This window comes from Anas acuta, chromosome 5 (assembly GCF_963932015.1).
Source record: "Anas acuta chromosome 5, bAnaAcu1.1, whole genome shotgun sequence".
Lineage (NCBI taxonomy): Eukaryota > Metazoa > Chordata > Aves > Anseriformes > Anatidae > Anas > Anas acuta.
Genome location: NC_088983.1, coordinates 7,715,724 through 7,743,151, shown reverse-complemented (window position 1 = coordinate 7,743,151; position 27,428 = coordinate 7,715,724). Strand labels below are relative to the sequence as shown.

Here is a 27,428-nt window from a genome sequence, read left to right as displayed (position 1 = left end):
CATTTAATGTGAAAAATAATGAAACCCTTTGCTAGATTTATGTAGCTATGACAGAATTAGATTTATTTTTTTACTTTTTTATAACATGTTTTTCTTCTCTATCAGAGAGACATTAAAAAGAAAAACTAATGGCAATGACTGTACAAGCCCAATTGCAAATAATCCTGGTTCAAAAAGAGATGCCCACTTCTGTGCAGTCTGCAGTGACTATGCTTCAGGATATCACTACGGAGTCTGGTCATGTGAAGGCTGCAAAGCATTCTTTAAAAGAAGTATTCAAGGTAGGTAAATCAGCTTTTGGTAAGTTTGCTCAGATAAATTCTTTCATGTGATGAGAGATTGCAGTGGTTGATCTAGTAGTGAGTTAATCTAAAATCCTTGTGTATGGTGTTACATGCAGAAAATAGAGCAACATGTGATTTGACTGTTTTATCTTTTGGTTCTTATGTGATTAAGATCTGGAAACATTACAGAACAAACAAATGATTTCTTTAGAGAAGAGGTGGAATACATGGCATGGGAGAGCCCTGCAGCAAAGGCCGCCATGGAGGTGGCACTGCACACCTGTGAATCTGATGGCAGTTTGTGTCCCAAAGTAGACACAGTAATTGTGAATTTCTTACAACAGACACAGCTAGAGTAGGTAATTGTCTGAAGACTTTGCTTGCAAGGAACTATTCCTGACAAGAGCACATTGCCTGGAGCTGTTGTCATAGCATATAATACCCACACAATATTTAGGATACAAAAATGTGTAGTAAATACTAGTTACGAACCTGATTATTATTATTTTTCATTCATCCTGCTCCTAAGGCTTACAATGCAGTATTTCTTACTCTGCTATATCTCTCCGTCTAAGGTCACCACTTCAGTGTTTAAATTCTCAAATATTTCTTATTTAATTCTGATTTGCTGAGTGGCTGCTCCATGGTCGTTATCACGGCCTACACGCAATGGCTTATGCACCATACTGCAGATTTGGATCGCTTTAGCTCTTTAACCCTGGCCCTGGTTACTATGTACTTTGGCTTCATCTGGGACCTCTTGGTGGGAAGCTTGGTTAGACTGACATTGGATACTAACTGCAGATGCTTAACACAGAATCTTCTGTCCTTTTTTGGCCTGTAATGTTCTCTTTCTCTTCTGCACAAGGCCTTCAGAAATCTTGAGGTGGATTTTTTTTTGGCTCAATGTGGCAGAATTGGTGTCACCATTAGAATCAAACTTAATTCAAATCTTGTTTACCTTTTCAATTTATTGTGCAAGTTCTGCTTGGGTGAATAACAATTCCTATGAACTGTTGCAAGTTCTTTTGATTTTTAACATAATTGAAGAGAACTTTGTCTCCAGTTCATCACAAATGAATACTGAATTTGATCTCAAAGTGTTTTCTGTCAGGAAAATTATTTGCCTGCTCTTGTGTTGCTCACATGTGCTTTGGCCATGAACAAGTTACCCACTGTGGCTTTTTATACACCTTAATGTACCCTGTCAGGTAACATTTGTTTGTAATTCAAATAAATGAAAGCAAGTTCTTGGCATAAAGCACTATCAAGCATTCAGTTGCAACAGTTGTTATAAAGGATGTTGCTTATAAAAAAAAACAAACAAAAACTTCTGGGCCTACCACAGCCCAGTATTTAACAACTGGGCTATGGTAGGCCCAGAATTAGTATTAAATGATATGACTGGATAAACGTGTGTGGTCTCCTCTGCTTGTCTAAGTTTGTAGCATAGCATATTGGTCCCACATCCCTGAACATCTGCCTGCAAACAAAATTATCCCAAGGCCACAGGAGTTTAAAACGCTTTTATACTCTTGTGTGCTTGGATTATAGTGCAATAGAGAGCCTCTTCCTCCTTTCCCCCCATGTTGTGTGAAGAGTGATAAACAGTAATTTGTTTTTCAGTCTTATCTGCCAGTAGGAAATAGGACAAACTGTAACCTGGTCTCTTCTTTTTAAAACTCTGTCAGTTCAAAAATTCAAGGCTAATATTATTTTAATTTTGCAAGGAAATAGTCACAATGGTTCAGTTAAATAATTATGCTTGGGGACATGAACTATTGGACTTGCTCATGAATCAAGGCAAAACAAAACAACAAAAAAAAACACATACTTGTAGACTCCTCTATCTTTGCCTGATCTATTCTTAACATTTGAGAAAAATAACTTTGAAAAGCAACTTGAGAGAAAAAAGATTACAAAATGTAAATGATTGAATATTATTTGCATTCTTTGGTAACTACTGCAAGAGAGACTTCCAGTATTTGGTAGCGGGTGATTTGATTGTATTTAGACCAAGATCATAGTTGAATCTAGTTTATATTAATAAACTTTTGGACTCGATTATTGGATTATTGGTTGATAAATAAAACAATGTAAAAGGGAGGGAGAGGGAGATGTGGGGTGAGGTGAGATAGAAAGTGAAGGCAACAAAAAGCCAGTATTGGAAACTGATGCAAATCCGACAAAAACTTGTCCAGTTAGAGTTTCTACTTTAGTTTGTATTATATAGTATGCATTAATTTATGTTAGCCTTCTTTCTCTCTTGGGATGCTTTTTGTTTTTTCTTTTTCCTTTCTTCTTTCTTTTTTTTTTTTAATTTAACTTTAGTTAGGGTCAGTTCTCCAAAGGCTTCCTCATTCCTGGAACTCATCGTGTCAGATAGAAAGAGCTCAGTAAATAGAGCTGTAGTTTCCTTAAATCTTGCAGGACTGAGACTGTGAACACTGCTATTTTCAACTGTGCAGAGGAAAAAATCTTCTATCTGCCATTTGTAGAATCTCAAAATACAGTAAGAAATTGGAGATTGAGAGTAAACATCTACAAGAACGTATGTCCCATTTTCAAAAATGAGTTGGTATTAGAGGATGCTTGGTTATCTAGCAGTCACCAGTAAATGCTGGTCTACATTGTCTGGTTACTTGTGAGGCCACAGATTAACATCTTCAGTATAGCATAAATACATATTTGCATAATTTAAATTAATGGAGCTTAGATATTTGCATAAGACAAAGTTGAGATGCTTAAAATCGAGAAGATTCTGATATGGGAAATGGCCAAGAAAGATTGATGGAGATATTAAATTTTCTCTCATGTGTTCTGCTGCAGGACATAATGATTACATCTGCCCAGCTACCAATCAATGCACAATAGACAAAAACAGGCGCAAAAGCTGCCAGGCATGCCGGCTACGGAAATGCTATGAAGTGGGAATGATGAAATGTGGTGAGTTTTTTGTGTCAGTGTTTCTTGACTGGGTTTTAACTTCTCTTTTCCTTCAGCCAATGTTGTACAGCCTCCCCTTGGCATCCTAAGAAGGCATGACAAGGCAATTAGAGCAAGGTTTAAGCTGGTTTTGTACGTAGGAATGCTCTGATTCTTAAAGCAGAAAAAGAGTTTTATTTTCAGAAGAAAACCTATGGGAAGGAGCAGGGAGTAGGTTAAATGCAGGTAAACCATAGCTCCTCTGCTGAGCTCTGTGAAGACAGCTTATTTGTATCTGCAGAATGGGAACCCAGGAACTACTGCTGCCTGAGCCTCAAGTCAAACTGAAATCCCTTATAATATGGGGTAGATGAGCCTGTACTCTGTTGTCTGTTTGAATGTAATGAAAGAACAGCAGCACTGCTTCAGAGCAGTAGTAAATTAACCCAGTATCCTGCCTCCAGTGGTGACAGCGTGAATGCCTAGTGAAGAGTAAGTGAGAGCTAAGTGAAGCTACTACTGAAAACTTTGAGGACAGAAGAGGTTTGTTTCCTTTAATAGGACTCAATGGAAAAATCAAATAGTAATTTGTACAGTGTCCCGCTTTTAGTCCTGAAAAGTCCTAGCACCTACAATGTCCCATAGCAAGGAGTTCTGCAGCTTGACTACATGCTATTGTTGCTTCCTATAGTTTCCCCAGTGTACATATCAGAAATAGGCTGGGAAAACATTACATAGAAAAACTAGAGTGGAAGGAACAAGGTCACTGTGTCTGGTCCTCAGTGATTTGCAGGCATGCATATTATTTCATCCCATTTAATGCAGATACCTATTTCTATTTCAAGGCTAAACAGTGTTTTCACTCTCCCACTGTTTTGATCTGAAGTCTGTTTGCAGAATATTATTTCTTTCATTAAGAATATTCTTATGAATACCAGTCTGCATTTATTGCTGAATGTTTAATGCCCATTTATTTTTGTGGCAACAATGTCTTGTAGCTTAGAGGCTCTTTTCTTTATTGTTAATGCTCTAGGTGTATTTATGGACAACAGTCATATCCCCTCACAACCTTCTTTTATTATGCTAAATAAACCAAGCAATTTCCTCTTCTTGTAAAATAGGACAGTAGACAGATTTTTGGAAGTTAGGGTAGCTTGTCCCTCAATATGCTCCAGGTTGGAATAATCCATTTTGCACTTGGGTGACCAGAATCATGGAAGGTATTCCTGTGAACTCTCCTCACTATAATAGCATTAAAACTTCTCTGTTCCTGCAGGAGGTTTTCTCTGCATGCAGCCCAGGATCCTGTTTGCCTTTTCCATGATTGCATCATGCTGACAGTTCATAATCATTCAATGAGCTGTTACTATTGCAATATCCTTGTTCATTTCTAGCTGAAAACTCCCATCTTAGAGCAACAATTTCAACCGTTCCTTGTATTACTTTTGTACTCCTGAAGCACATTTAGTTTCTGTTGCTCAAGTCAGCTAGGTCTTTCTATATGAAGTTCCTATCTTCTGCGGCAATGATGCATCTCAGCTTTGTCATTGTTTTTCATTAATATGTTCTTAGATACCTTTGCTGTCTGGCCTCCAGAAAGGAAAACCCTACCCTTGCAAAGAAGATTCCTTTTGAAACTTTAATTTCTGAACAATGTTGGTATCATTTGTTCATCTTTATGCCTGAGAATTTTACTCAATGTGTAAGTCTCTCTGAGAGTGTTTTCTATCCAGCATTGGATTTGGAGAGCTTTTGAAAGGATTGATTCTACTATAATATTATAAGATGGTTCTCCACAATGCATTCCTTAAATGAAACCTTTTATTCTTATTGTCCAGGAAGTCCTGGTTCGTGATTACGCATCATAGACACTAAGGTATCACAAGTAATAAAAGATGATAATATGTAATTATGTCTTAGTCCATGTTCCTTTTAATCTTGTCACATAATCATAAACATTTTTTCCTACAATATGTTTATAGGACATTAGTGACACTTTGAAACTTATAAATGTCTTCATTTTTATATTAGATATAATAGATTTGTCTATTATATCTATCTAATACATTAAATATAATAAATAACAGGAGTTATATTTTAAAAATAATTAGTTTTCCAACTAGTTTCAGTAGCACTGAAATTTGAGAATCCTGAGAGTAAAATTTGAGAATCTTAAGAATTTAATTTGACAAAAAAAAAATGAATATAAAAATTACATTTGCTAATTGAAGCAGAATTGCATGAATTACCTGATGAGTTAAGAGGCATCTGTGAATGACAGACATTTAAACAAGACAGATTTTAAGACTGTTATTTCTTGCATGAAACACAAATGACACTTCCTGCAGATCAGGGTGATTATCTCCCAATTTTTTTCTTCTTAGAGACATGTTTTAATACCACTTTTGTACTGTAGAAAGCCATAAAAGAGTACATTTTCTTTTTAATGAAGGCTTTTCCCAAGTCTCTGTGCTTTTCCCAGGTCACTTAGTGAATGCATTGGTTCACTGCTGCTAAAACCCTGCACAGGATAGAATGGTTTGTAAAAGCGTATTTACTCAGCAGAGACTTGTTGTCCAGCAGAAGTGATAAAAGAGCCTCAGTTACCACTTTGCCAGTTTGTGAAAGCTTGCCATAAACTCCACACTGTTTGCATGAAATCTTGAAATCCTCATTTTGTATATTATCAATGGATGGCTTGGCCAAAAAAAAAAAAGTGTGTTTTTATATATTTGTGTATGTTTCTGTGAGTAAATGCACTTGGGTAGTACATGCCATCTTTAAAACAGTGGGAAGTAGTAGGAAAATGTTGCTTTGGAGTTTCCTGGTCTGAAATTCTCTTGGGTGTCATTGCATTCATAAACATAGAGAAGTCAACTTGACAAGCCACAGGTATTTCAGAAGAGGCTAGCTTGGAGGTGCTTAATATCAAGGTGATAATGGATTTTCTAACAGAACATGTACCACCACTTCCAAAAGCACAGGGTCTCGGATGCTGCATCTGTAAATTTATCTGCAGGAAGTTTGTGTTGCCTACTGTTCCAATCAAGAAAACTGCTGCAAATTTTGGCATTAGGCGCAATGGTAGAAAATTAATTGCAAAACACTGTCACCAGGAACAAGGAAAACAGAGTTAGTACAAATTTATTAAAAGTAAATTCTGCTCTGCAAATCTCAATAAAATTGATCAGGATAAAACAAATCTTCTCTTAGAGCTTTCTGGTGTTTACCTGGGGATCCTGAAGTGGACTAGGCTGATTGCCCAGGGTAGTAAAGAAGAGAGGAGTTGCTTCATTACTTTGCTGTAGCCACTCTGTGAGCAGCTGAACTGCTGCTTTTCTCTTTTTGCTTCCTGAGGCAAACATTCTTCCATAAGAAGACTTCAGTTTCCCTGTTGTCCCTATTGGACTAGACTTAGTTTTCCAAAGAAAGATTGGTTTTGCACCCTTCCCAACAAAATGTGGAAGCTGAGAGGCTGTACTAAAAACTGATGGATAGATACTGCCCTGAATACTGGCACCATTCCATAAGTTTGCAGAAAAAAAAATAATAAGACTTCTATGTGGGGTCATACAAAATGTGAAGTTCAGGATTTAGCTCTTTTTCTCCTGTATTTGTCTGCTGCATGCAGTTTCTAGATAGCACTTTGAAATACTGTAAATTGCTTTTCACATAGAAAGTGAATGGGGAAAAATGTTTCAAGGCATTCTCTGGACATCAGATGTATTAATTGTATTTTAGCTATTTTAGAAACCATTGCAATTTCGGCTCTTGTTCTCATATGTCCATGGCAGACAGCAGCTTCTTTGTCAGTAGGCCTGCTCTATGAATACAGGCATATTCACCAGAACACTTTCATTTGCTTTCAAAAGTGATTTGAGTGATAATGGTTTACTAATGTATACTTGAGAACAGAAATTTTTAAGCACAAACACTTAGAAACTGATTATAATATATTCAGTGGTAGATTCTGCAATTCCTGCTGAACTGGCTAGTTACATAAGCAGTTGCCAGGGACCAAAATCAATTTTAAGAGCAACATGCCCACCATTTGCAATTTTCAAAGAATTTGTAAAGAACATGTTGATTTAAAAAGGGTGTGTTCTACTGCCAACAATGCTTGTTGTGATTTATTCATGGTTGAGTGAACAACTGACTCATTATAATGAGCTAACATAGAATATCCCGAGTCATAAGAGACCCACAAGGATCACGGAGTCCAACTCCTGTCACACAGGACCACCCAAAACTCAGACCATCTGTCTGAGAGCATTGTCCAAGTACTTTTTGAATTCTGTCAGGTTCAGTGCCATGCCCACTGCCCTGGGGACCCTGTCCCAGTGCCCAACCACCTCTGGGTGCAGACCCTTTCCCTAACCCCCAGCCTGACCCTCCCCTGTCCCAGCTCCATGCCGTCCCCTCGGGTCCTGTCACTGTCCCCAGAGAGCAGAGCTCAGCGCCTGCCCCTCCGCTCCCCTCGTGAGGGAGCTGCAGGCCGCCATGAGGCCTCCCCTCAGCCTGCTCTGCTCTGGGCTCAACAAACCAACCGACTGATGTGTCTCATTTCTTATGTTCTTCTGATCACGTACCCATGTGGCTTATGGTGCTGTAACTGGAGGTCTTGCATCCAGCATTCTCAGCTGAATACAGCTATTTCCTTGTGCAAAGAATTGTTCTAAATAAGAAGAGCATTGTAGGAACAAAGAGGGATTTGATCATCTTGTGCACTACTCCAATTGCCTGAATTACCTTTATATGAATGAATATTAGCTATTAAGTATATTTAGTGAGTTTGTGGTAAGGTCAGTTACAGTCCCTAACCTTAGAAACTTTGTTTTATTGCTGTGTCTTTACACAGACAGATCCACATCTCTGTGTCCAGTTAAGACAAACATCAAGCTGGTCTATAGTTATTCCTCACATATTTTTATAAACACACATGCCTTTTGGATGCTAATAGATGTACACGCAAATTTTTTCAGCCCTGCCTAAACTTTGCATTTATTTGGGAAGTAGAAATGTTCCTTTACGTGGTTTAAATGTTGTATTAATTGGAAAGGCTGCTAATTCCTGACAGGTCAATTGACTGGCAGCCTTAGATGTAGTTTTCTTAGATGTGTAATCTTACAGAGCACCCTCGCTCTCTCTTCCCCCTGCTCTCCCTTCCTTCCTAAATACAAACAGAATAAATTTTAATGTGGAAATAAATGGTATTTCTTTTAATTACCAATGAGCTATTTTATGCACACTGCTCAGTGAATCAGGCTTTGCCTCCTTTGGCAATATACATTGATTAAAAATACAAACAAAAATTCAGCATCCTGTTTCTTTTCCTTTTTTTTTTTTTTTAACCCCTTCCCCCCCCCCCCCCCCCCCCCCCCCTTCACAACTCCTTTTTTTTTCCTTTTCAAACGAGCTGAGGACAGCGGATTACAGCATGCTGAGTCCCACAGGAGTGCCCTTGGTTCACTTCAGTGCTGGGAATTGAACTAGGATCGATGAGCGGGTTGCAAGTGCTTGCCTGAGCACTCGCTGCTTCTGGCAGGTGTCTCTGAACTGCTGGAATTTCTTCCTTATTGTCTCGCCAGATGTCTCATCTCCACAGCTCGTTCTTAAACCAGTAGTTTTTCTGACTTTATTGTTTTAGATATGGTCCCTTCAGCAAACTCAACAACTCTTCCCTGTGTTTAATTTAAAGGCTGCTGTTCCTCATGAGCCCTCTTTTAGAGGGATTCGCATCTCCACCAGGTACTGGAGAATAAAACCAATGCGTGCCATGGAGCAGCTGGCATTTTCTGCCCAAGAAAATGCCTCCTCCCCCCTGCGTCTACCTATGGCTTTTAGTCCCTCTGTGCTATTTTTCTTGTTTAGCCCTTCAAGATGCCCTTGTTCAATGTGTTTCAGCATTCTGAATAGTAAAACCTGGACAAGGTGTTGCTTTCTGCTTTAGTTGAGTTATCTCCTGTTGGTTACAGTCTCTACTATGGACATTCATATGGAAGTCACAGCCACTGACCTCTCTGTACATTGAGCACCCTGATACCTTGGTGTTTCCTCATTCTGTCTCCAGCTGAACTTTTGTTCCAGTTTCTTAGCTTACTGCTGACCTTTCCTCTTTGTCTTCCCTGATGGAAAATATTTACATACTTTCTGTTCATGATGTGACTTCAGTACAGTTTGCAGCCCACTGTGCCATTCTAATGTTTTTCTGAAGCTGACAAAGCACTTTAAGACTTTCCTCTCTCTTGACCTTCGTACATCAGTCCAAAATGAGGTTTAGCACAGAGTTCACTACATCTTCCGTGTGTCGTCTCTGCCTTGCTGTCCTTTGACTCTCTCAGGAAGAAAAGGATTTGTCCATAGAGATGGCTGAAGAAATTCCTCTGTGACTTGTGCAGTTCTGCTGGTAACCTTTTTTTGTGCGGGGTTCATCATCAAGGCTGACTTCATAAATCTACCATGAGATAACGTCTGCAGCTCTGTCTCTGGTGGTGTGTTATCCTTCACTAACTGCTGTTTAGCTTCTCTGGCAGCTTCTAGCTAGATTACATTCAGCTAAACTAAGGCTATTTAGTTTTGCAAATCACTGTTTTTTTCCTTCAATCTACTCTTTGTGTCAGTACTCAAGCCATTTCATCCTACCCATAGGCCACAAAGGACATGAAGACATCCTTGCCCACTATGTTGCAGACTTTAAGCCAGTACTTCTAGCTGGTAATGCTTCTTGCTCCAAATGCCTCATTCCACTTGGGTTCCTCCATACCCAAGGTCCCGTTGTTGAACCAACTTTGCCAGTTTGTCTTCTCCACTCTCTTTTCTTTCCACGTAGCAGGTGTTCTCTAATTTCCAGAACTTCTTTAATGCTCATTCTGTTCTCTTTTACATCTGAGGCAATTTATTGAACAGGCAGCAAGCAATGTTTGTAACGCTGTGCAGCTGAAAGTTCCACAACCTTAAAGTCCTGGCAGACTTTTTTTAGACCTTATCCATTTTGTTCAGTGCCTTCAGGTTATACCTGACTGGCCTTTGCATCTCATCCTTCTCACAGGTTGACTCACATGGTGCTTAACAGCTGTTGAAGATGAGACAGGACAATGACCTGACAAGCTATCACACCTGGTGAACCTCTACCACTGAGACTGCATTCACTGAACATCTTATTTAGCAGTATGAGCCTTGTCAATAGCATCTGAATATTTTTTTGTGCATCTGTGTGCCTTCACTTCTTCTATTTTTACTTTTTGTTTATATTTGAAACTCTCAGTTGGCCAAATGAACCCGAGTGCCAGAATTTCATTGTCATGTTAGAATTTATGCAACTCATGTTCTAATATATCTGATGGATGTAGATGAAGAATGGTAGGAGTTGCTGAGTCAGGTAGCATGAAAGAAGGGAAGCTGCTACATTGCTATGTCCCTGTGTCCAGCTAATAGTGAGTGTGAACATGTATTGCCATTAGCAAAACCACACAATGCCTGTATCCACAGCCAGCCACACTCATCAGCAGACAGAAGATCTAGCACTCATGCAAGCACAAGCAGTGGGAAATGCATGTATTTATACAGTATGGATCCTTCCAGCAGCTGGGTTTAGACACTCAGTCTGTCAGGTAGCTCACCCCTACATTCTTCTCAGCTGTTGGTCTCTGGCCATAAGAGCCTTCAAAGTCTGCAGCCTCACTCCACTCACTGGTAGTTATCCATTCTCCCACACAGTTGGATTCATACATTATGGATGCCTCCAAAAACAGGCTTTAGAGAATCAGTGTTATCCAGTAGCCTTTGGTTACTTTGGTCTTCCAGGTGCCTTGTGCACAAACTCTTGCACGTATACATCAAGCAAGCGTCTGGCAGCTGGTCCGAACCCATGGCCCTTCTGGTAGCTGACATCCAGATCCTCTGGTCACGCTAGTGCTTGGCTTGGAGTTCCTGGTCCCTACAGCCCTTCTTGTTGACTTATCTGGTGGGTGTCATTCATGGACCATGGGCTTGTTCTTTGATAACCCTGAGACTAGCCAAGTCAGGGTGCTTGTTGGCATTGATCACGTTGCTGGGATTTTTCCACCTTCATCATTCCTCTGCTCCTTTGCCTTCATGTACTTTATGGAGTAAATATTAGGGAATGAATTACCTATCCTAATAAAGAAGAACTACATTCTGTGACTATGTTGAGAATTCTGAAGGCAACAAACCAAAAAAAAATCATTAATTCTAGTAATGTCAAGATAGCAGTACTCAATGAAAAGATGCCTTTGTAGCTTACAGGACTGAAACCAAATGAGGCAACCTCTTATTATGCTTTTAGGTCTTCATGATCTCTACTAATGCAGTAATAAATGTTGGTCTAATATAGATTTATGCTACCAATGACATTTACATGTATATGAAAATTCAACCTTGGAGTATCATTTGTCAGTAGAAGAGTTGATGGCTAGCACAAAAAAAAATGACTTCTGAAAGAATTAGAGGACAATTTAGCAGTGATATTGAAAATGTTAAGTGCTAGAGGATTCCAGCTATTTAGTAAGTTAATATTTTTAAATATCTTGATTTTTAATATTGTGAAATCTTGTATGTTAGTTATTAACAAGGATTATTTGTATATAAGTAAACATAAAAGGAGTGATGGAAGCAGAAACCATGGCTGAGTGTTTTAGCAAATCCCCCAGTGTTTTTGCAGAGTCTTTTAGCTTCTTTGTATGGCAGCTCTCCAAAGACAGATAACTGATCCTAGCAATAATACTGATAGGCAGAGAATGTTTGCTGTTGTGTTAATGAAAAAAAATAAAATCATTCTGGGAATTAAAAACCTTTGTAAAAGGACTGTTCTGTGAAACAGAAATAGTATTCTTCAGGCAAAGCTCCAAAAATGGGGCTTGCTCTGTCTAGTTGTAGATATCTGAATTCACTTGGAGGAAACTCCCACTGGCTTAACAGGACATATGGAGAAGACGGGTCACCTCACTGAACACCCAGCTAGCAGTGAAGCAGCGAGGAACAGCTGTGCTTCTGGGTGAGGTACTTACACTGTGTCATGGCCCAAATTGCCCAAATTTAGAGTTCTTTTTTTTTTTTTTTTTCTTTTCCAATTGACATCTAAAACAGAATTTTAAAACCAAAGTAAATGGCTGTCTTTAATTGCATTTGAAGACTTGATTTATCTCTCTTGATGTCAATGAGAATTTCTCCAGGGACTTGTAAAGTGTGTTAACTGTAAGTGAATAAACATTTATCTTGTTATTTTTTCTTCAGTAGAGTAAACCAAAGCCTCAACTGAAGTCAGTGGAAGCAAAGTTAGGTCAATGATAAATGCTCTAGAAAGTCTGAAACTTGATGCTTCAGGCTAGAACATCCAATATTAAAGAGTGTTTTCCCTTCTCAAACATTTTAATTTGTATAATGCAACACTGAGAGAAATATACATCACTGCAATCATGTGCCTCTTGTGTCAGGCTCAAGAAGAGAACGTTGTGGATATCGCATCCTGCGCCGCCATCGCAATTCAGAAGATCAAGTGCATTGCATTAGCAAAACTAAGAAATACAATGAGACGGCCACCCGTGTAAAAGAGATTCTCCTCAGCACGGTCAGTCCAGAGCAGTTCGTTTTAACTCTACTTGAAGCTGAACCTCCCAATGTGTTGGTGAGTCGTCCCAGCAAACCATTCACGGAGGCCTCTATGATGATGTCCCTGACAAAACTGGCAGACAAAGAGCTGGTTCATATGATTGGCTGGGCCAAAAAAATTCCTGGTAAGGATTTCAATCTCTTTTTTTTATTATTTTATTCAATGCCTTGATGGTATAGCACTGTGAATGTGTGGTATGAAGGTCTTATGTTTTCTATCCTATAGAAGTAATGGAGAAATTATAGCTCTTGGTAATTCACTTGGAAGTATTTTGAATCAAACAACCTTACCAACAATTTGATATTTTCTGTTAGCCAAATACTTACTCAGTTTTCTAAAAAACATAGATAGAGTTGCATGTAATTTCTACCTCATCAACTATAAATGCCTGATTAATCTGATTAAGGATATTCATTAAAAGGTGTATTAACTAGATTGATGTAGAGAAAAAAAAAAAAAAAGTCAAAATTTTTCCTTGAATCTTATTGAAATGTTTCTGTTGAAGTTGGTGAAAACTGCTGTGTATCCAAGCACTGAGTCTCTGCAATTGCTTCAGCTGACATAGTTGGTACACAAGAGCTTCAGATTGCTAAGTGGCACATAGTATCGATCTCAGAATTATTGTGTGCACTCCTTCAAAACAACAATCAATAAGGATGCTTTGGGTTGTTGGCAACACAAAGAACATGCACTGAAGTGCAGCTACATGTGTTACTGCCTTGAATGTAGCCACTCTCTAATGCAGCCACAGTACCCTGGCAATGTACCATTTCTCTCCTTACAAACTGAAGTAAGTGGTGAACATGTACAATTTCTTCTCCATGAAGGGCCCACTTTAAAACAGCCATCATAAAGAATAAAAGACAGAGAAAAAGCAGCCAGAACATGGAGAAGATAGCTGGCAAAGCTGTGTGGAAAAAATTGCTGGCTGACATAGACTAAACTGTAGACCATAGCCATTTAGTAAAAGCTAAGGTGGCCAACTAAATAGTACTGAGCTAAAAGAAGCATTGAATAATTGACAGAGACACAACAGTGTGGAGCTTAATCTTTAACTTCAGATATAGTTCTCTGCTAGGAGTGATCCCTGCAGCTATGTGCACCTTGCATGGCTAATGCATTCCGCAGTGCATCTAGAGGTCCTAAGCCCACGGATGTCTGGACCGAGGGGTCAGAACAACGTGGTCCTCCCTCGGATCTTATGCTGAGGGCAAGCAGAGTGTGCCAGCATGTGCCCACGTCTTGTTACTGTAAGCAGTGCTTGCTACTGCTCAAATACATGCCCAGGAAGACATGACAGTAACCCTTATATCTAGAAAAAAACACAGTGCATACATAGTACAGGAGTTCATCTTGGGGAAAAATTTGTACACTCCTGAAACTAAGAAATTAGGATAAGCGAAGTATATGCTATTTCAGGTCCAGGTGGAGGGGCTGAAGATGCTACCAGCTCCAACTGTTGGGCTATGTCTGCTCCTTGCAGAGTCTCCATGGCTCAGCCACTGTGCTGGATTGTCCAGGTGTGATATATTTCAGGTGTGCAGAATCCTAAGCAGTGTTGGCTATTTGTACAGCGATAGTGGTTTTGCTGTTAACATGGAGTGCTTTAAACTGAGTGTCAGAATCCTTAATTCTTATTTTCCCTGAGTTAAGGAACAGTGCAAATAACCATCAAGTAAGTAACTGTAAGGGTAAAAATGGTGTCTATTGCTATAATTTATTTTCTGATTAAAAAAAGTTTAATAAACACCATTTCAGAGGACTCTGTATAGTTCTATTAGCTTGGTAGGAAGTGAATTGGGGGGAGGGGGGAAGTAATACAAGGAAAACAGTCTTAGGAAATGACCTGATTTGAAGCAATATTTGAATAGGAAAAAACCCAACTTCTATTTACAGATTTTTCTTCACTTATGTGTTTTTTTTTTGTTGTTTGTTTGCTTACTTTGAACTATGTCAGTTTAGAAAAGCAAACAAAATTTTTTAAATTGAAATTATAATTTTTATAAAATTGTCTCCAAGCAAACCCCAACTTTGACATTGATCACTTTTAGCTTGTTTACAACTTACATCAGAAATAAAACAATTTTCTTGGCAATAAAAGAACCGTATGAAGAAAACCTCTTTAAGCAATCATAACCCTTCCAAAAAGAGTTCCTGGGAATGTTGACGCTTTATCGCGTATGTTTGTTTTTTCTGATCACTCATGTTACACAGAACAGAAAAAAACATTAGGTTAGAATAATGCCAAAAATAGATGTGACATTTAATGTGTACCCAATCGTGAATTATATTACAATATAACATGGCATTTAGAACATCTACGTGAATGTGGATTTATGTATTTATTTTTTCTTAAAAGTGATTATGATGACTAAAGCTTAGGACATAAAATTTCAGTTTTCAAAAATCCTCCCTGAAGCTAATCATCTCGATCCATGCTCTGGTTCATGGAGTCTTAAAAAAATAAATAAATAAATAAAAATAGAGTTGTTGACTAACGGCCCAATGTGTTGTAATTTTACTTTCTGAATATTTGATATTGTAGCTCTGTGATAAGAAACTCATTTTCTCTCCTAAATTATTATTGGACATCATTTTGACAGTGAAAACAATTTTTTTTTCCTTCATATCCTAGTGCTATATATGTAAGATACTGATAAAAGTTTTGTCTATAAAGGAAAGATAATTGCTTACATATGTATTTTCTCTTTATGTAATGTTTAGTGACCTTCTTTTATTACGAATCTTACTCTGAAACTGTTTTTGACTGTACTTTCTGCTTATTGGATTGATTTTTTGTTGTTCAGAAAAATAGAAGGCAATACCTGGATCTTTTTTTTTTTTTTTCTCATTAATTGCAAGGATTTTAATTCAATGTTATCAGTGGGAAGAACATAACCTCTCTAACTGCCTTTTACTTTGTTGTACTAGTGTAAGAGAGTTGAACAGAGTTCATAGCTGGAGCTGTACTGCTAATCGATAGGACGTTGTCATAATATTGAAGTTTGGATTCATTATGCAACCTGGTTTGTTGTTGGCCAGAGCAGCGTGTCTTTTGATAGTTACTACACATCCAACACTTCTTTTTTCCTGTGCTGTTGTGGCAGTCTGTCTTGGTAGTTTATATTAAAGGATTAGATATAATTTAAAGGACATGATTTAAAGGACATGTACTACAGCCACAGAAAAATGAGCAATTTAATGTACTCTGCAGCAAATGAAAAGGGACTTTAGAGACTTTGAAAGAAGCTGCAGTGATAATGTGCTGTCCTCAACCTTTACAACATGATGGTTATGAAAAGGAAGGGGATGGTTCTAATAGTTGTGCGCAACGTTCAGAAATCTTGTTGGGGCTGGTAATGCATATTTAGCAGGTGACATCTGGGATAAATCTGGATCTCTAATTAGCTGTAGATTGAAAACTGGGACTTGCTCTGACAGCTCAACAGAGATTTGTTTTTAAATCCAGTAACTGGTTGTTTATGCTAGAGAAAACAGCACACGCCTGTGTAACTGTTTATTTCAATAAATCCCTGAAATATCTTTGGGCTGTAGTTTCCCAGGAAACCATCACTGTCAGTTTATCCTATTCACACTTCCATGAGTATTTTTCTAACAGCATTTTTTAAATTATGAGAGTTTGGGTCTGGCAGATAATCTGCTGTTGGCTGTGAATTCTGTAGTAAATTTTGTGACAGTGAAATCCACGAGGGAAAGTACAGCTCACGGGCTCCTGTTTACTCTGCTCATAAAATAAGGAGTAAGGCTATGGGTTTTGAAAGGCAGCACTTCCAGCAATGAAGAGAGAGTAAGCGTTACCCAGTTTATGTCAGCCTGAGGATGTCACTAACTGTCTTCCAGGCTAGTAGTTTAATAAGATGAAAATATATGGAACATTTGTATAAATCACCGCGAGCAGGTTCTGTGACAGCACAAACGTACTGTGTGCCTTTTAAGACTTCAGACAACTGAGCCGCAAGAAACCTGTTCCCATGGCCAGCCTCTGGAATGATTTTTCACTATTCAGAGACATAGACGCCAGCTCATCTAAAAGTGAAACACCTTTGCTAGGAGCTAATCTTAAGCCTCTCTGCTTTGAAAAATTTGGCCTGATCTTAGTTTTGAACAAAAGCGCAGTTTGGCCACTGAGCTGGTCTTCATCATACCTGGGTTTTATTCCTTGGCTGCCTGAGCAGCCTGCTTTCCTGCTTGCCTCTTGGTAATTGACACTTTTCTGTTTTCTGTGAGTTTTTCTTGGCTTTTTTTTTTTTTTTCCCTTGTGTGTGAATTTTGTTTCTCTTTGTTTAACTTCAATGAGTCTTTTCTACCAGTCTTTTTTTTGCAGGAGGCAACAACTTTCTCTTCTGGCCGTGTTGCAGTGTTATCTGACACTTGCTATAAGAACAAAATACTAGAACAGGCTTATGCGTGGTTTTCCATTAATTCTGTTCTTGCTTCCAGGATGCTGTGTATGGAGGCAATGGAGACACTACTACCTTCATCAACTACTCTTTTTTTTTTTTTTTTTTTCCTGGTTTGCTGCAATTCTGGGGAAGGGACCCATGAAAGTGGTGGGATGGGGTTAACACCTGCTATTTACAAAGAGGGTGATAACACAGTGGCACCAAGATGTGGATTCTTTCAGGGGCGACCAACAAACCCAGAAACATGTCTGTCTTATGAGTTAAAGCAAATAAACCAACAAAATCCCCTGCAAGGCAGATAAACCAACAACCTCCCCCTGCAAGCAGCAACCATATACATTATGGGAAAATAATGGTCTATTTTGTTAAGAGTCCTCTGTTGTTCACTGCAGTTATCTCTAAGAGGTGTGAGTTTTGTGAGTGCTTTCCCAGTACTTCTCAGAAGGCTGTGGGACCGTCAGCTGAAGAGGTGCCCAGGCATAAGGCAGGTCTTTGGCTTTCACTTGCGTGTCAACAGCTGTACAGGAGCAATTGCACTTCAGCACTGCTCTGATTTATTTCAAACATTTCGCGGAAGGTTTGACAAGGATAATCACAAATATTCATGTTCTCTTTTGAGATGGCAGCATGGAACTTCTGATGACAGTGTTTCCTTTTCTGGCTTCCTTCACAGCTCGTGTTTCTTTTTGTTTCTTATATACTCAGTCTTCTTTTTAAAAACAGAGATGTAAATAAGTTGATTTTCTTGATGCTGTTTTCATCATTTTAGGCTTCATTGATCTCAGCCTCTATGACCAAGTGAGGCTCTTGGAGAGCTGCTGGATGGAAGTATTAATGGTGGGTTTGATGTGGAGATCAATTGACCATCCTGGGAAACTAATTTTTGCACCAGACCTTGTACTAGACAGGTAAGAAAAATAAACTTCTTGAGGGCACTTCAGTTGGCATGTGTGGAGGGGGGAGGTGTGAACAGTGAGAAGAGGACAAAATATTGGAGATGCTCTTAAAAGTTTATTTAACAATGTCATTTACTTGTATTCGTAACAATAATGACTCGAGGCTTCACATGCTGAGCATAAACAGTGACAGCCCAGTAGTTCCTCTAGCACATAACGGTGTTCAGTATCTCTATTTTTCACTGTCTTTGTTGGTTTTGGTCCTTTTCTTCTAGGACTCTAGATGCCAACATTGCAGACACACCAATAAAATGTGCTACATTATCAAACAATTTCTTAGAGCTGACAGGTTTACTTCCCCTACCCTCAAAATAAAAAGTAGGCGTGGTTTCAAGCAATATTTTAATTATTTTATATAGTTGTTTTTTTCCTGTCCTTAGTGCAGACTTCATAGATAGCTACAATAATGAGCTTTGCAGCACTAGCCAAAAGGGATTAAAAAAAATAAATAAAAAGCTTGCACTTCAGCACAGAAAGGTTTTTTTTTTTTTTTTCCAAGCTAAATCAGGCTGTTTACAAGTTCAAAAAATTATTTCTTCATAACTATGTACCAGCAGGGAATAATATGGATTAGTAAGGATGTTTTTCTGTAGCACCTTGGTACGTTTTTGATCTGGGCTTCACATTAGTAAAAAGTCAGGGAAACAATCTACTCTATTGGCTAGGTATAAAATCTCTCTTAACCTTTTCAACCTGGTGAAATTCATATCTGCACCAATTCCGTGGCTCAAGCTAAATAATAATCATCATCATGGATACAGAAAGCAAAATGGGTTAGTAAGAGAAATAAATTTGATTTAAAGAAGGTTTGAAGTAAATTGTGATTTGCTCATATAAAACCCAATGCAAGGACATGCTAGATTGTTCAATGCAATGATAAAAAATTGCTGAAAATGTATGACACAGTTAGTTCCTCGGGAGCTAATATGAGCTGAATAGAGCAGGCTTATATGATACATTCCTTCATCTCTGCAAGATACGGCTGGGTGGGAGCTAGCAAGCATCTGGGCATTCTGTAATTTTTTTTATTTTGTAAGACCTGCTTATGTGAAACTCGTCTGTAACTTGGTCACTTTTATCTTGGCAGAACTTCAGATAACATTCCCCAGGTAGTCTTAGCAGACAAGTATTTCTCTGATGCTCATGCCCTTGTCTTGAAACCAGCAGCTGCCTGTCCTCCTGCAAAGCTCAGAGTGCTCCTTTGCCAGAGGCACAGGGGAAAGCAGGCAGTATTCAGGCAGCAGCCTCTCTACGGGCAGTACTTTCTGCATCTGGTTTGTGTTATCTGCCCGTGCCTGCCTCACAGCCTGAGGGCTCAGCGCCTTCCTCTAGGGAGCCAGGGGAAGTGTGTCTCATGGTAAAAACATTATTAAAAATAATCTTGTATTACAGATAGTGCAAGAAGCATCCCTTTGGGGTCACTGTGTCATAGAGTTTAAATGTTTTTTAAGTCCAGCACTTTTTTATTATTATTTTTATTTTTTTAAGTATGAATCAGTAACTTCTGTGGTTTAACAGTTCTGCTGTTTAATTTCAAACCCATTGGAATAGCTTCTGGTATTTTTATTTATTTTTTTCTGATCATACACAGTGTGTTCTGAAAATGGTACTGATTCTAACATCCAAAATGGAGAAAGGTGCATTCAGCAGACGCTGCCTTATTATTACAAGAATTTTATTTGGGGGGGCCTTTCTTATTTATTAGGCCCCTGTCAGGTACAAACTACGATGTCACAGGTTGTGGTATTAATTTCTGGTGAAACAAATCTGGATAATACTCAAGAAGGTGCTGTGCTCTGCCCGGTACTCCATAGTTGAAAACTGATTATCCAAAATTATTTTGTCTGTGAGGTTAAAGCCTCTTAAAGAAATGCAGTTGTACTTACTTGTGGTCAATCCTGCAAGCACTTTAAACACTTTAAAGAGAAAATTAGTTTCTTAGAGGTGCTGACCTTTTATACCAGTGTAATTTTCCATTTAGATTTCGTGACAGAACCTTTTGAATTCTCCCGAAGATGAGATGGATAGGCCTTTGCAGCCTTCTTTGTGCTACGACTTTTATCTGTCTGAGTCAGAGTTCCCTAATTCTACTTTTTTGGTAACATTTTAAATGTGTTTCCATAGGGACGAGGGGAAATGCGTAGAGGGAATTTTGGAAATCTTTGATATGCTCCTGGCCATGACCTCGAGGTTCCGAGAGCTGAAACTGCAGCACAAGGAGTATCTGTGTGTCAAGGCAATGATCCTCCTCAATTCCAGTGAGTACACAATTGCCTCTGACACTCACCAAATTATACTTATTTCAGCTGTAGCTGGGAAATTATTCTCTAAAAATGGCAGAAATATCAAATGCAATAAAGCCATTGAAAGAGAAAAATAGAGAGGGACTTCTTACCATCAGATCATACAGATTTTTGCTCAAGAAACTTCTAAGCGATACCGTTTGCTGAATTTAGTGTCTATATCCTGTTCTAAAGAACCGAATAAAAGACCTCAAATTTGAAAAGCTTCTCACATGGTGGGGTTCGCGACCCAGTCTGTGGGTATGTCCTTTTCAAATGTTGATCCCTGGTGATCAAGGAGAAATTTTGCTCAGATCTCTGTAGATCCTGGTCATGGGTAGTGCAAGCTCTGCAAGCCTATTCTGAATTCTAATAAAACTAGTTACTCAACTGAGTGATGATTAACTGTGCTTAGATATTTCTATTTAACAGTAATTAATTGGTAAAAAGTAATTGAATGTACTCAACAGTTCTGCAAGATGAATTTAAGGACAAAAGGTTTGCTTTGCAGCCTTTTACACAAGGCAACTAGGCATGTGTGTTTGCCCACCTTTAGGCAGTCTGCAGTAAAATCATTTTAGTCTCCAGAATGTTTTGCAATTAACGTTGTCAAAAAAAAAAAAAAATAATAAAAAGGCAAAACAACATAACATCTATATAAAGAAAGATGATACTCTTTACATCTACCGTTTCCAGCAAGAAGTTTCTGCATAACTCTCAGCAAGATTCTGCAGGGTGGTAGTCCAGCTGTTATCAGACATGTTTATAGACAGATACCACTATTTCAGTCAACAATAAGGCTGTTTCTTTTCTTTGTTATTTACCCAAAAAAAAATAAAAGTAAATAAAAGATCATCAGCCATGTTTTTTTCAAAGATTCTACTCTCAAAAACTAAAATCTCTCTAACTGATGAATTATATCAGTAATACTACTGCATATTCCCAGACATTCCTAGTGGAGAGTTCTTCCTTTCCCCCTCCTCACTCTCCTTTTTTTCTGCTTTTGCTGACTTTTAAGGTCAGTGCAGGCAGGTGTTGTACTGTGGCACCCTGGCAAGCTGTGGGGAGCCTGTGTCAGGCTGGGTCAATGAGCACTGTCTGTCTCTGTGTTCTCCTCCCTCCCTAGGATATAACTGAAGAAGAAAGTTTTGTTTTGTTTTGTTTTGTTTTCAGCAAGAAGGGATTAGAGCAAGCATAATGCTATAGTTCATGGTGGAAACTAAACTACATAGCACAGAGTGATTCAAAAGAAAAAACCCTGGAGAATGGAGAGCACGGGCTCTGAGAGCATCGGGCTCAGTCAGACTGAAGAGTCTATGTTCAACACATTGTCTTGGGAGGATCTGGGAGAGTTATTCAGTATGCAGTTGATGTAGATATCAGATTTGGACAAAGAGGTATAAGGTGAAGCTTGGTATAGTAGATGAAGTGTTGTTTGTACAGTGGTGGGGCTGGGGCTGTCGGGAAATGGAACTTCTCTGATCCTGAGAAATGTTATTTCAGATGAAAATTCACAATCATAACTTCTTCCTCACGAGGAGTATTTCTCTCTCTTCTCTGGCTAGGCATGTTTCCTTTGTCAGCAGAAGAACCTGAAAGTAACAGGAAGCTGCATCACCTGCTCAATGTAGTCACAGATGCTTTGGTGTGGGTTATTGCAAAGAGTGGAATCCCCTCCCAGCAGCAGACAACTCGTCTGGCCAATCTGTTGATGCTCCTCTCTCATGTCAGACATGCAAGGTAAATTTTACAGAACATATGTAATGTGAGTCTCTGTTTACAGCAACAAAGTAAGGCCTGAACTCTGGAGCACTCCTGAGGGACCCTGGTATTGCTGTTCATCTCGTTTCATTGTAAGACAATCCTTTCTCAGTAGACAATATACTCAAGTGTTGGCTGGCGCTCAAAACATTGTGTTAATATTAAAATGCTCTCTTAACTATATTGCATGAAGTCATTCCTGTGTACCTGCCTGAAATATTTAACAACAACAATACAAATTTAGCCTTCCAATATAATAATAATAATAATGATAGTAACAATAACAACAATAATGTTGATGATGATGATGATGATAATAATAATAACAATAATAAAAAAAACATAAAACACCAGCCAGAAGCCAAAAATCTTCTGTCAAAAAGAAAAGTCGCTTTCATATTTGAGCAGAGGGAAGTTTGGAGGAACAAGGTGTACAAACACTGGGTACAGTGTTTGTGCCAGGCCACATTTGCCATGTGTCCCAGGAGCAATGATCAGTTCACCTATTTGCATTTTTGCGAAGTGTCACTAGAGCAATGCCAAGCTCCTGCTTTCCCTATGGGAAGCGGCCCTTCCTCTCCCTTCCAGCTCCTGGACCTCCTTGAATTGCTTCTCTTTGCTTGCAGTACAGCAGTCTCAAGTCTCAAGGGCCCTGCTAACAGATGCTTTAATTTTCAGGCCTTGTCATCTTTTAATTTTTAAAATTTGAATTATTTGAATTATTACCCAGAGACCAGCTACTCATGAAGCTGTCTGATGTCTTGACTGTGGAGTGTGTGTCCAGGGAAATCTTTGTGAGCATCCTGGGGTGACACCGGAGCATGCAAGGAGAGGCAGGGACATTGGAAGTGCGGCCACCTTGCAGACAGGCTTCCTGAGAGAGGGTGGCAGCAGCAAAAAACTGACTGTGCTGAAGGCAGCTTTTAACAGCCAGATTTTCAACTGGTGGCAAGTTTGAGAGCCAGCACTAGAGAGGGCATCAGCACCTCCTGGAACTGAGCTCAATTCATAGCTCTGATGCACTGCTGTGTGACACTGCATCAACAGGGGCTCTTGTTTTGGCGTAGCATGAATAAATGTCACGAATCTTTGCAAAATGTGGATCTTTTCTTACTGAAATAAGAGCTTTTATGCTATGCCTGCCTCAGCTGAAGTCTGGAGACTACTTGTTGTGGCCCATCTCCCTCACATTGCTCAGCACTGGTCAGTCAATTATAGACCATGCTGGAAATAATTGATGCTCTCAGCCTGGATTGCCAAATGGTGCAGACCTCATGAGCTGGGTGTAGGAGGGGGTCCTTTCTTTCTTCCTTGCCATTAATATATTTATAACCCATGAATTGCAGCGGGACCTCATTTTTCTGGAAGCGTTGCTTCCCTCCCAGTCCAAACCACTTGCTCAGCTATTTGCTGGCCAGCAGCTGCTATTTCCACTGTGATTAATTTGGTGCACTTGGTTTTCAGCCTCAACATCTTGAGTGTATCTGAGTGCACATACACTTCCAACCACAACATTTCAGTGATAGCCATCGTTTGTCAATCCAGACAACAATACTGCCACCGTGTTCAAGCTAGCAAGGTGTCGCTGTACCTTACTATATGACAAAAACAAACAAACAAAAACATTTAAAGCCTATGGCCATCTTCGGGATCTAACACTGGCATGCAGAGGGAAGCAAACTGCTTGAAGTTAGCCAGCGTAGTTTGGTCTTTCTTCTCAGCCAGCCAGGAGAGGTAGGTGGTCACTACATAGCATAAATTCCCCTTTTGTTTATAGCTGCAGTGTGTGAGCCTCCCACATTTACAGCATCAAAGAAGCTTTCTCTTTTATTTCAATAGGGTCGATAACACCTGAATTATTTTCTGAAGTCAGTTTGTGTGGGGCAACACACTTCTTGGTTCTCTACAGTGTTGGGATGTTGTTACTGTTGGTAGTGCCGAGTGATCCCAGGGACTACAGCAGATAAATTTCTTAATTCCCAATAAAAAACCAAAAGGGACTCTTGAAGCCATGAGTGTGTTTTCCATCTCTGTACTGTTAAGACCCAGATTGCTGAGCTTTTTTTTTCCTGTTTTCCTTCACAGTAACAAGGGAATGGAGCACCTGCTGAGCATGAAGTGTAAAAACGTGGTGCCGGTGTATGACTTGCTGCTGGAGATGTTGAATGCACACACCCTGCGGGGGCAGAGGAAGTCCCCAGTCACACACCCAGAATTCGGCCCGTTAGAACAAATGGAGGCTGCGGACACGCTGCGCAGTGGGGCCACCCAGTAATTCTGCCGAGGCCTGGAGATGTGAAGCTTGTCCAAAGCTATGAGAGAAAACGAAGCCACTGTGATGGGACTGCTAAGTGTGACCAAGCACGAGTACTCGTCTCTTCTGGATTTACACGGGGATGTCCTGGGAAACGCTTGTGAGACGTGCACCTCCCTCCACCCGTGTTTCTGACATTGTAATAGCTGCACTTTTATAGTGCCTTTCCTGAGACTCTTAAAAAGCACCTTACGAAATTAAGCCTCAGAACAGTCCTGCCAGACAGGAAATTACCGCCTCTCTTTTTTAAAGGCAACTGAGACAAAGTGATAAAGTGACTGATTTAAGATGACAGAATAAGTCTGTTCAGGGCTAGGGGTCAGGACCCAGGGCTCTGTCTCCCAGACCAATACTTTTAAGCACTGACGAGATGATCTCCTCTCTCGGTGTGCGATTGTATGAGTGTATAGGAGCATCATTTGGGACCAACCTGCTTACCTGTGTGTGCTGATCCCTGGGGAATGCCTGTTTTGCAGTGGATCTAGATAAAGTGCTGAGACGTGTACAGTGTAAAGGACTTTCCTCTATTCTTAAATATGCAATGGCTGCACGGGCCTTCATTTGAAGGCCGTTCAGAATAGCTTCTAGGGCCAGTTCAGAGCCTCTTCAGTAATGTAAAGCCAAGCTTATGTTTATATTCTGTGAGCCTGTTCTTAACACATTATTATGTGTGTATAATTCTTCAGTGCTTTACACAATGACCAAACTGCCTACTTATCTCAGTCAGTGCTAACCTTTGAAATGTGTTTTGTCTGTGAGATTATTATGTTGTTTTATATATTTATTAATGATGTTAAATCTATTATAATATTTAGGTACAAAAGGTTGCTCTGTGAATATTAACTGTTTGCATTTGTATATGATCTGCTAACCAGGGCTTGTGAAATCAGCTAGAATCAGACTATCTTCCCCCTCCTTCTGACTAGCCTGTGGAATTACGTCCTGCCCAGCCAAAGCCTCCCACAGCAAGGGTCAAGGCAGGGGACTGGAAGCTAAACTGGGGCCTGCTTTTGCCTGCTTCCCTTGGGTTTGCTGCCTGCTCGTTTTCTAAACGTGTGACACCTTAAACTGTGCTTTTCATATTTTGTACAGGATCCTTCAAAGAGTAGGAGGCTGATAGTTCCAGCACTTCCTTTGCTTTGCAACTGTGCTGACTTGTTTGCCTTTCACTTTGGATGCAGGCTTGAGCCTCCCTGTTGTGCTGATTTCTGCATGTGTTTACAATGCACGGAGCAAAAAATAAAAAAAGGAAATAGCTCAGTAAAGAGCAGGATGGCATCGTTCATTCTGACAACTGTCAATATTGCATTTTGGTGTGAGCTAGAATTGCAATCATTGTAAATGGATATGTTAAATAAAATACATGCATGTTCTGGGCATTTCAGGTATGGTGAAATTAAATTGGGACCACCCCAAAAGTCCACTTTGAGCCTGTCTTTTGGATTAGGGACTTGGCGTCGTATGCCATTTGCATAGTTTGAATATTATCCAAGCCTTTGATCCTTGTGTTTTTTTTAAAGCCAAGGACGATATTTTTTTATAGGAGGGGCATAAAGCGTTTTCAGTGAGTTGCGCAAACCTGTTGTCTTTTTTTTGATCTTGTACTATAACAGATGCTGCTGATGGTTGAAATTTTTACTAGTTACCTTTTTATTGTTTTTAAGAAATGTAATATAGCAGTGCCCTTTCAAAAAAAAAAAAAAAAAAAGTGTAAGACTTACTACAGAAAAAAAAAAAAAAGGAAACAAATGTAGGTACAGTCTTGAGTTCATCGGTACCATGCTCATTTTGAGGGATGTTCGGCTGTGAAGCAGACATGTTTCAGTGTTTCTTGGGCTTGATCACCTTCTGACCTAAATGCCTCTTGTGTTGCTCTTTCTCTGGTTTTCCTTCCCTTGTGTAATCTTTGAGTTTAATACAATTTTTCAAAGAAATCTTCAAGTGATTTTTTTTTTGTTTGTTTGCTTTAAAAGTGCTGAATTTATGTGCAATCTTGAAACACATGTCATAGGAAATGGGAAAGAGTGGGTGTAAATCATAACATTAATTTCCAAATGAAAATTTGCACTGAATTGACGTAAAAGGGCGGTGCTGCAGATTCATGCCACACTGTGATTCATACATGCTGCTACTAGCACAGTGTAAAAAGGAAAATGATGTGATTTTAACAGATTTTTTTTTGTTTTGTTCTGTTAAATATTTTATTTTATTAAAAGTTACTAGCGGTGGTTTAAAACGGACAAAAGCCAATAGCTGTCAAATCTCTGAATTAATGTGACTGTGTTCATATCTGGGCAAAGAGAAGTTGTATGGCTTTAAAATGGCACAGCAGATAAACAAGTAGCCTGGAGAAAAAAGAAAAAAAAAAAAGAAAAAAAAAGGAATGAACAAGGGTGCATTTGTCTCTTGAGTAAGACATTGGGTTAATCACAAGTATGCCACTGATAGCCTCAGATATTGCATCCCAGGTGTGGGCAATGTCCATGCCAGGCCTGAGCACAGCTGTCACTGCATTTTGATTCAAATACTGGGGGGCTTTCTCATTGCCATCATACAAGAACTGAGTGCTGGTGATCTGCAAAAGCTCGTGAGGAGGTGAGAACGGGGCTGCTCTGCAGCCTCCACTGCTCTCTGCGCATCAGCTCTTGCTGCTGAGCCAGGACGTGGCCAGAGGTGGCTGCTGCGGCTTGAAGAAATTTTGCTGCGATTCTGGGACATTTGCAGAGGTGAGCATGTGATGTACAATTTGTCTCCAGCAATGTTAGGCCATTTCTAGATCTCTGTGTTCTTGCAAATTACCCGTGTTTGGTGCTGTCACACTGTCAGTCCAAGGGGAAAATGTGGGGAAAAGATG

At 39.4% G+C, this 27,428-nt stretch overlaps 1 protein-coding gene across 9 annotated transcripts in view; it reads left to right on the top strand.

The window, feature by feature from the left end:
* ESR2 (estrogen receptor 2) overlaps positions 1–26,508 on the top strand; it is a 47,585-nt gene extending 21,077 nt beyond the window's left edge. For all 9 annotated transcript variants that reach the window (XM_068682525.1, XM_068682524.1, XM_068682526.1 and 6 more), the window contains 7 exons: positions 106–281; positions 3,114–3,230; positions 12,662–12,961; positions 18,031–18,169; positions 20,342–20,475; positions 22,065–22,239; positions 24,346–26,508. In XM_068682525.1, the coding sequence (XP_068538626.1) occupies positions 106–281; positions 3,114–3,230; positions 12,662–12,961; positions 18,031–18,169; positions 20,342–20,475; positions 22,065–22,239; positions 24,346–24,535 (1,231 nt within the window). In that variant the 3' untranslated portion in view covers positions 24,536–26,508. The remainder of the gene's footprint in view (positions 1–105; positions 282–3,113; positions 3,231–12,661; positions 12,962–18,030; positions 18,170–20,341; positions 20,476–22,064; positions 22,240–24,345) is intronic.
* Positions 26,509–27,428: the final 920 nt, after the last annotated feature.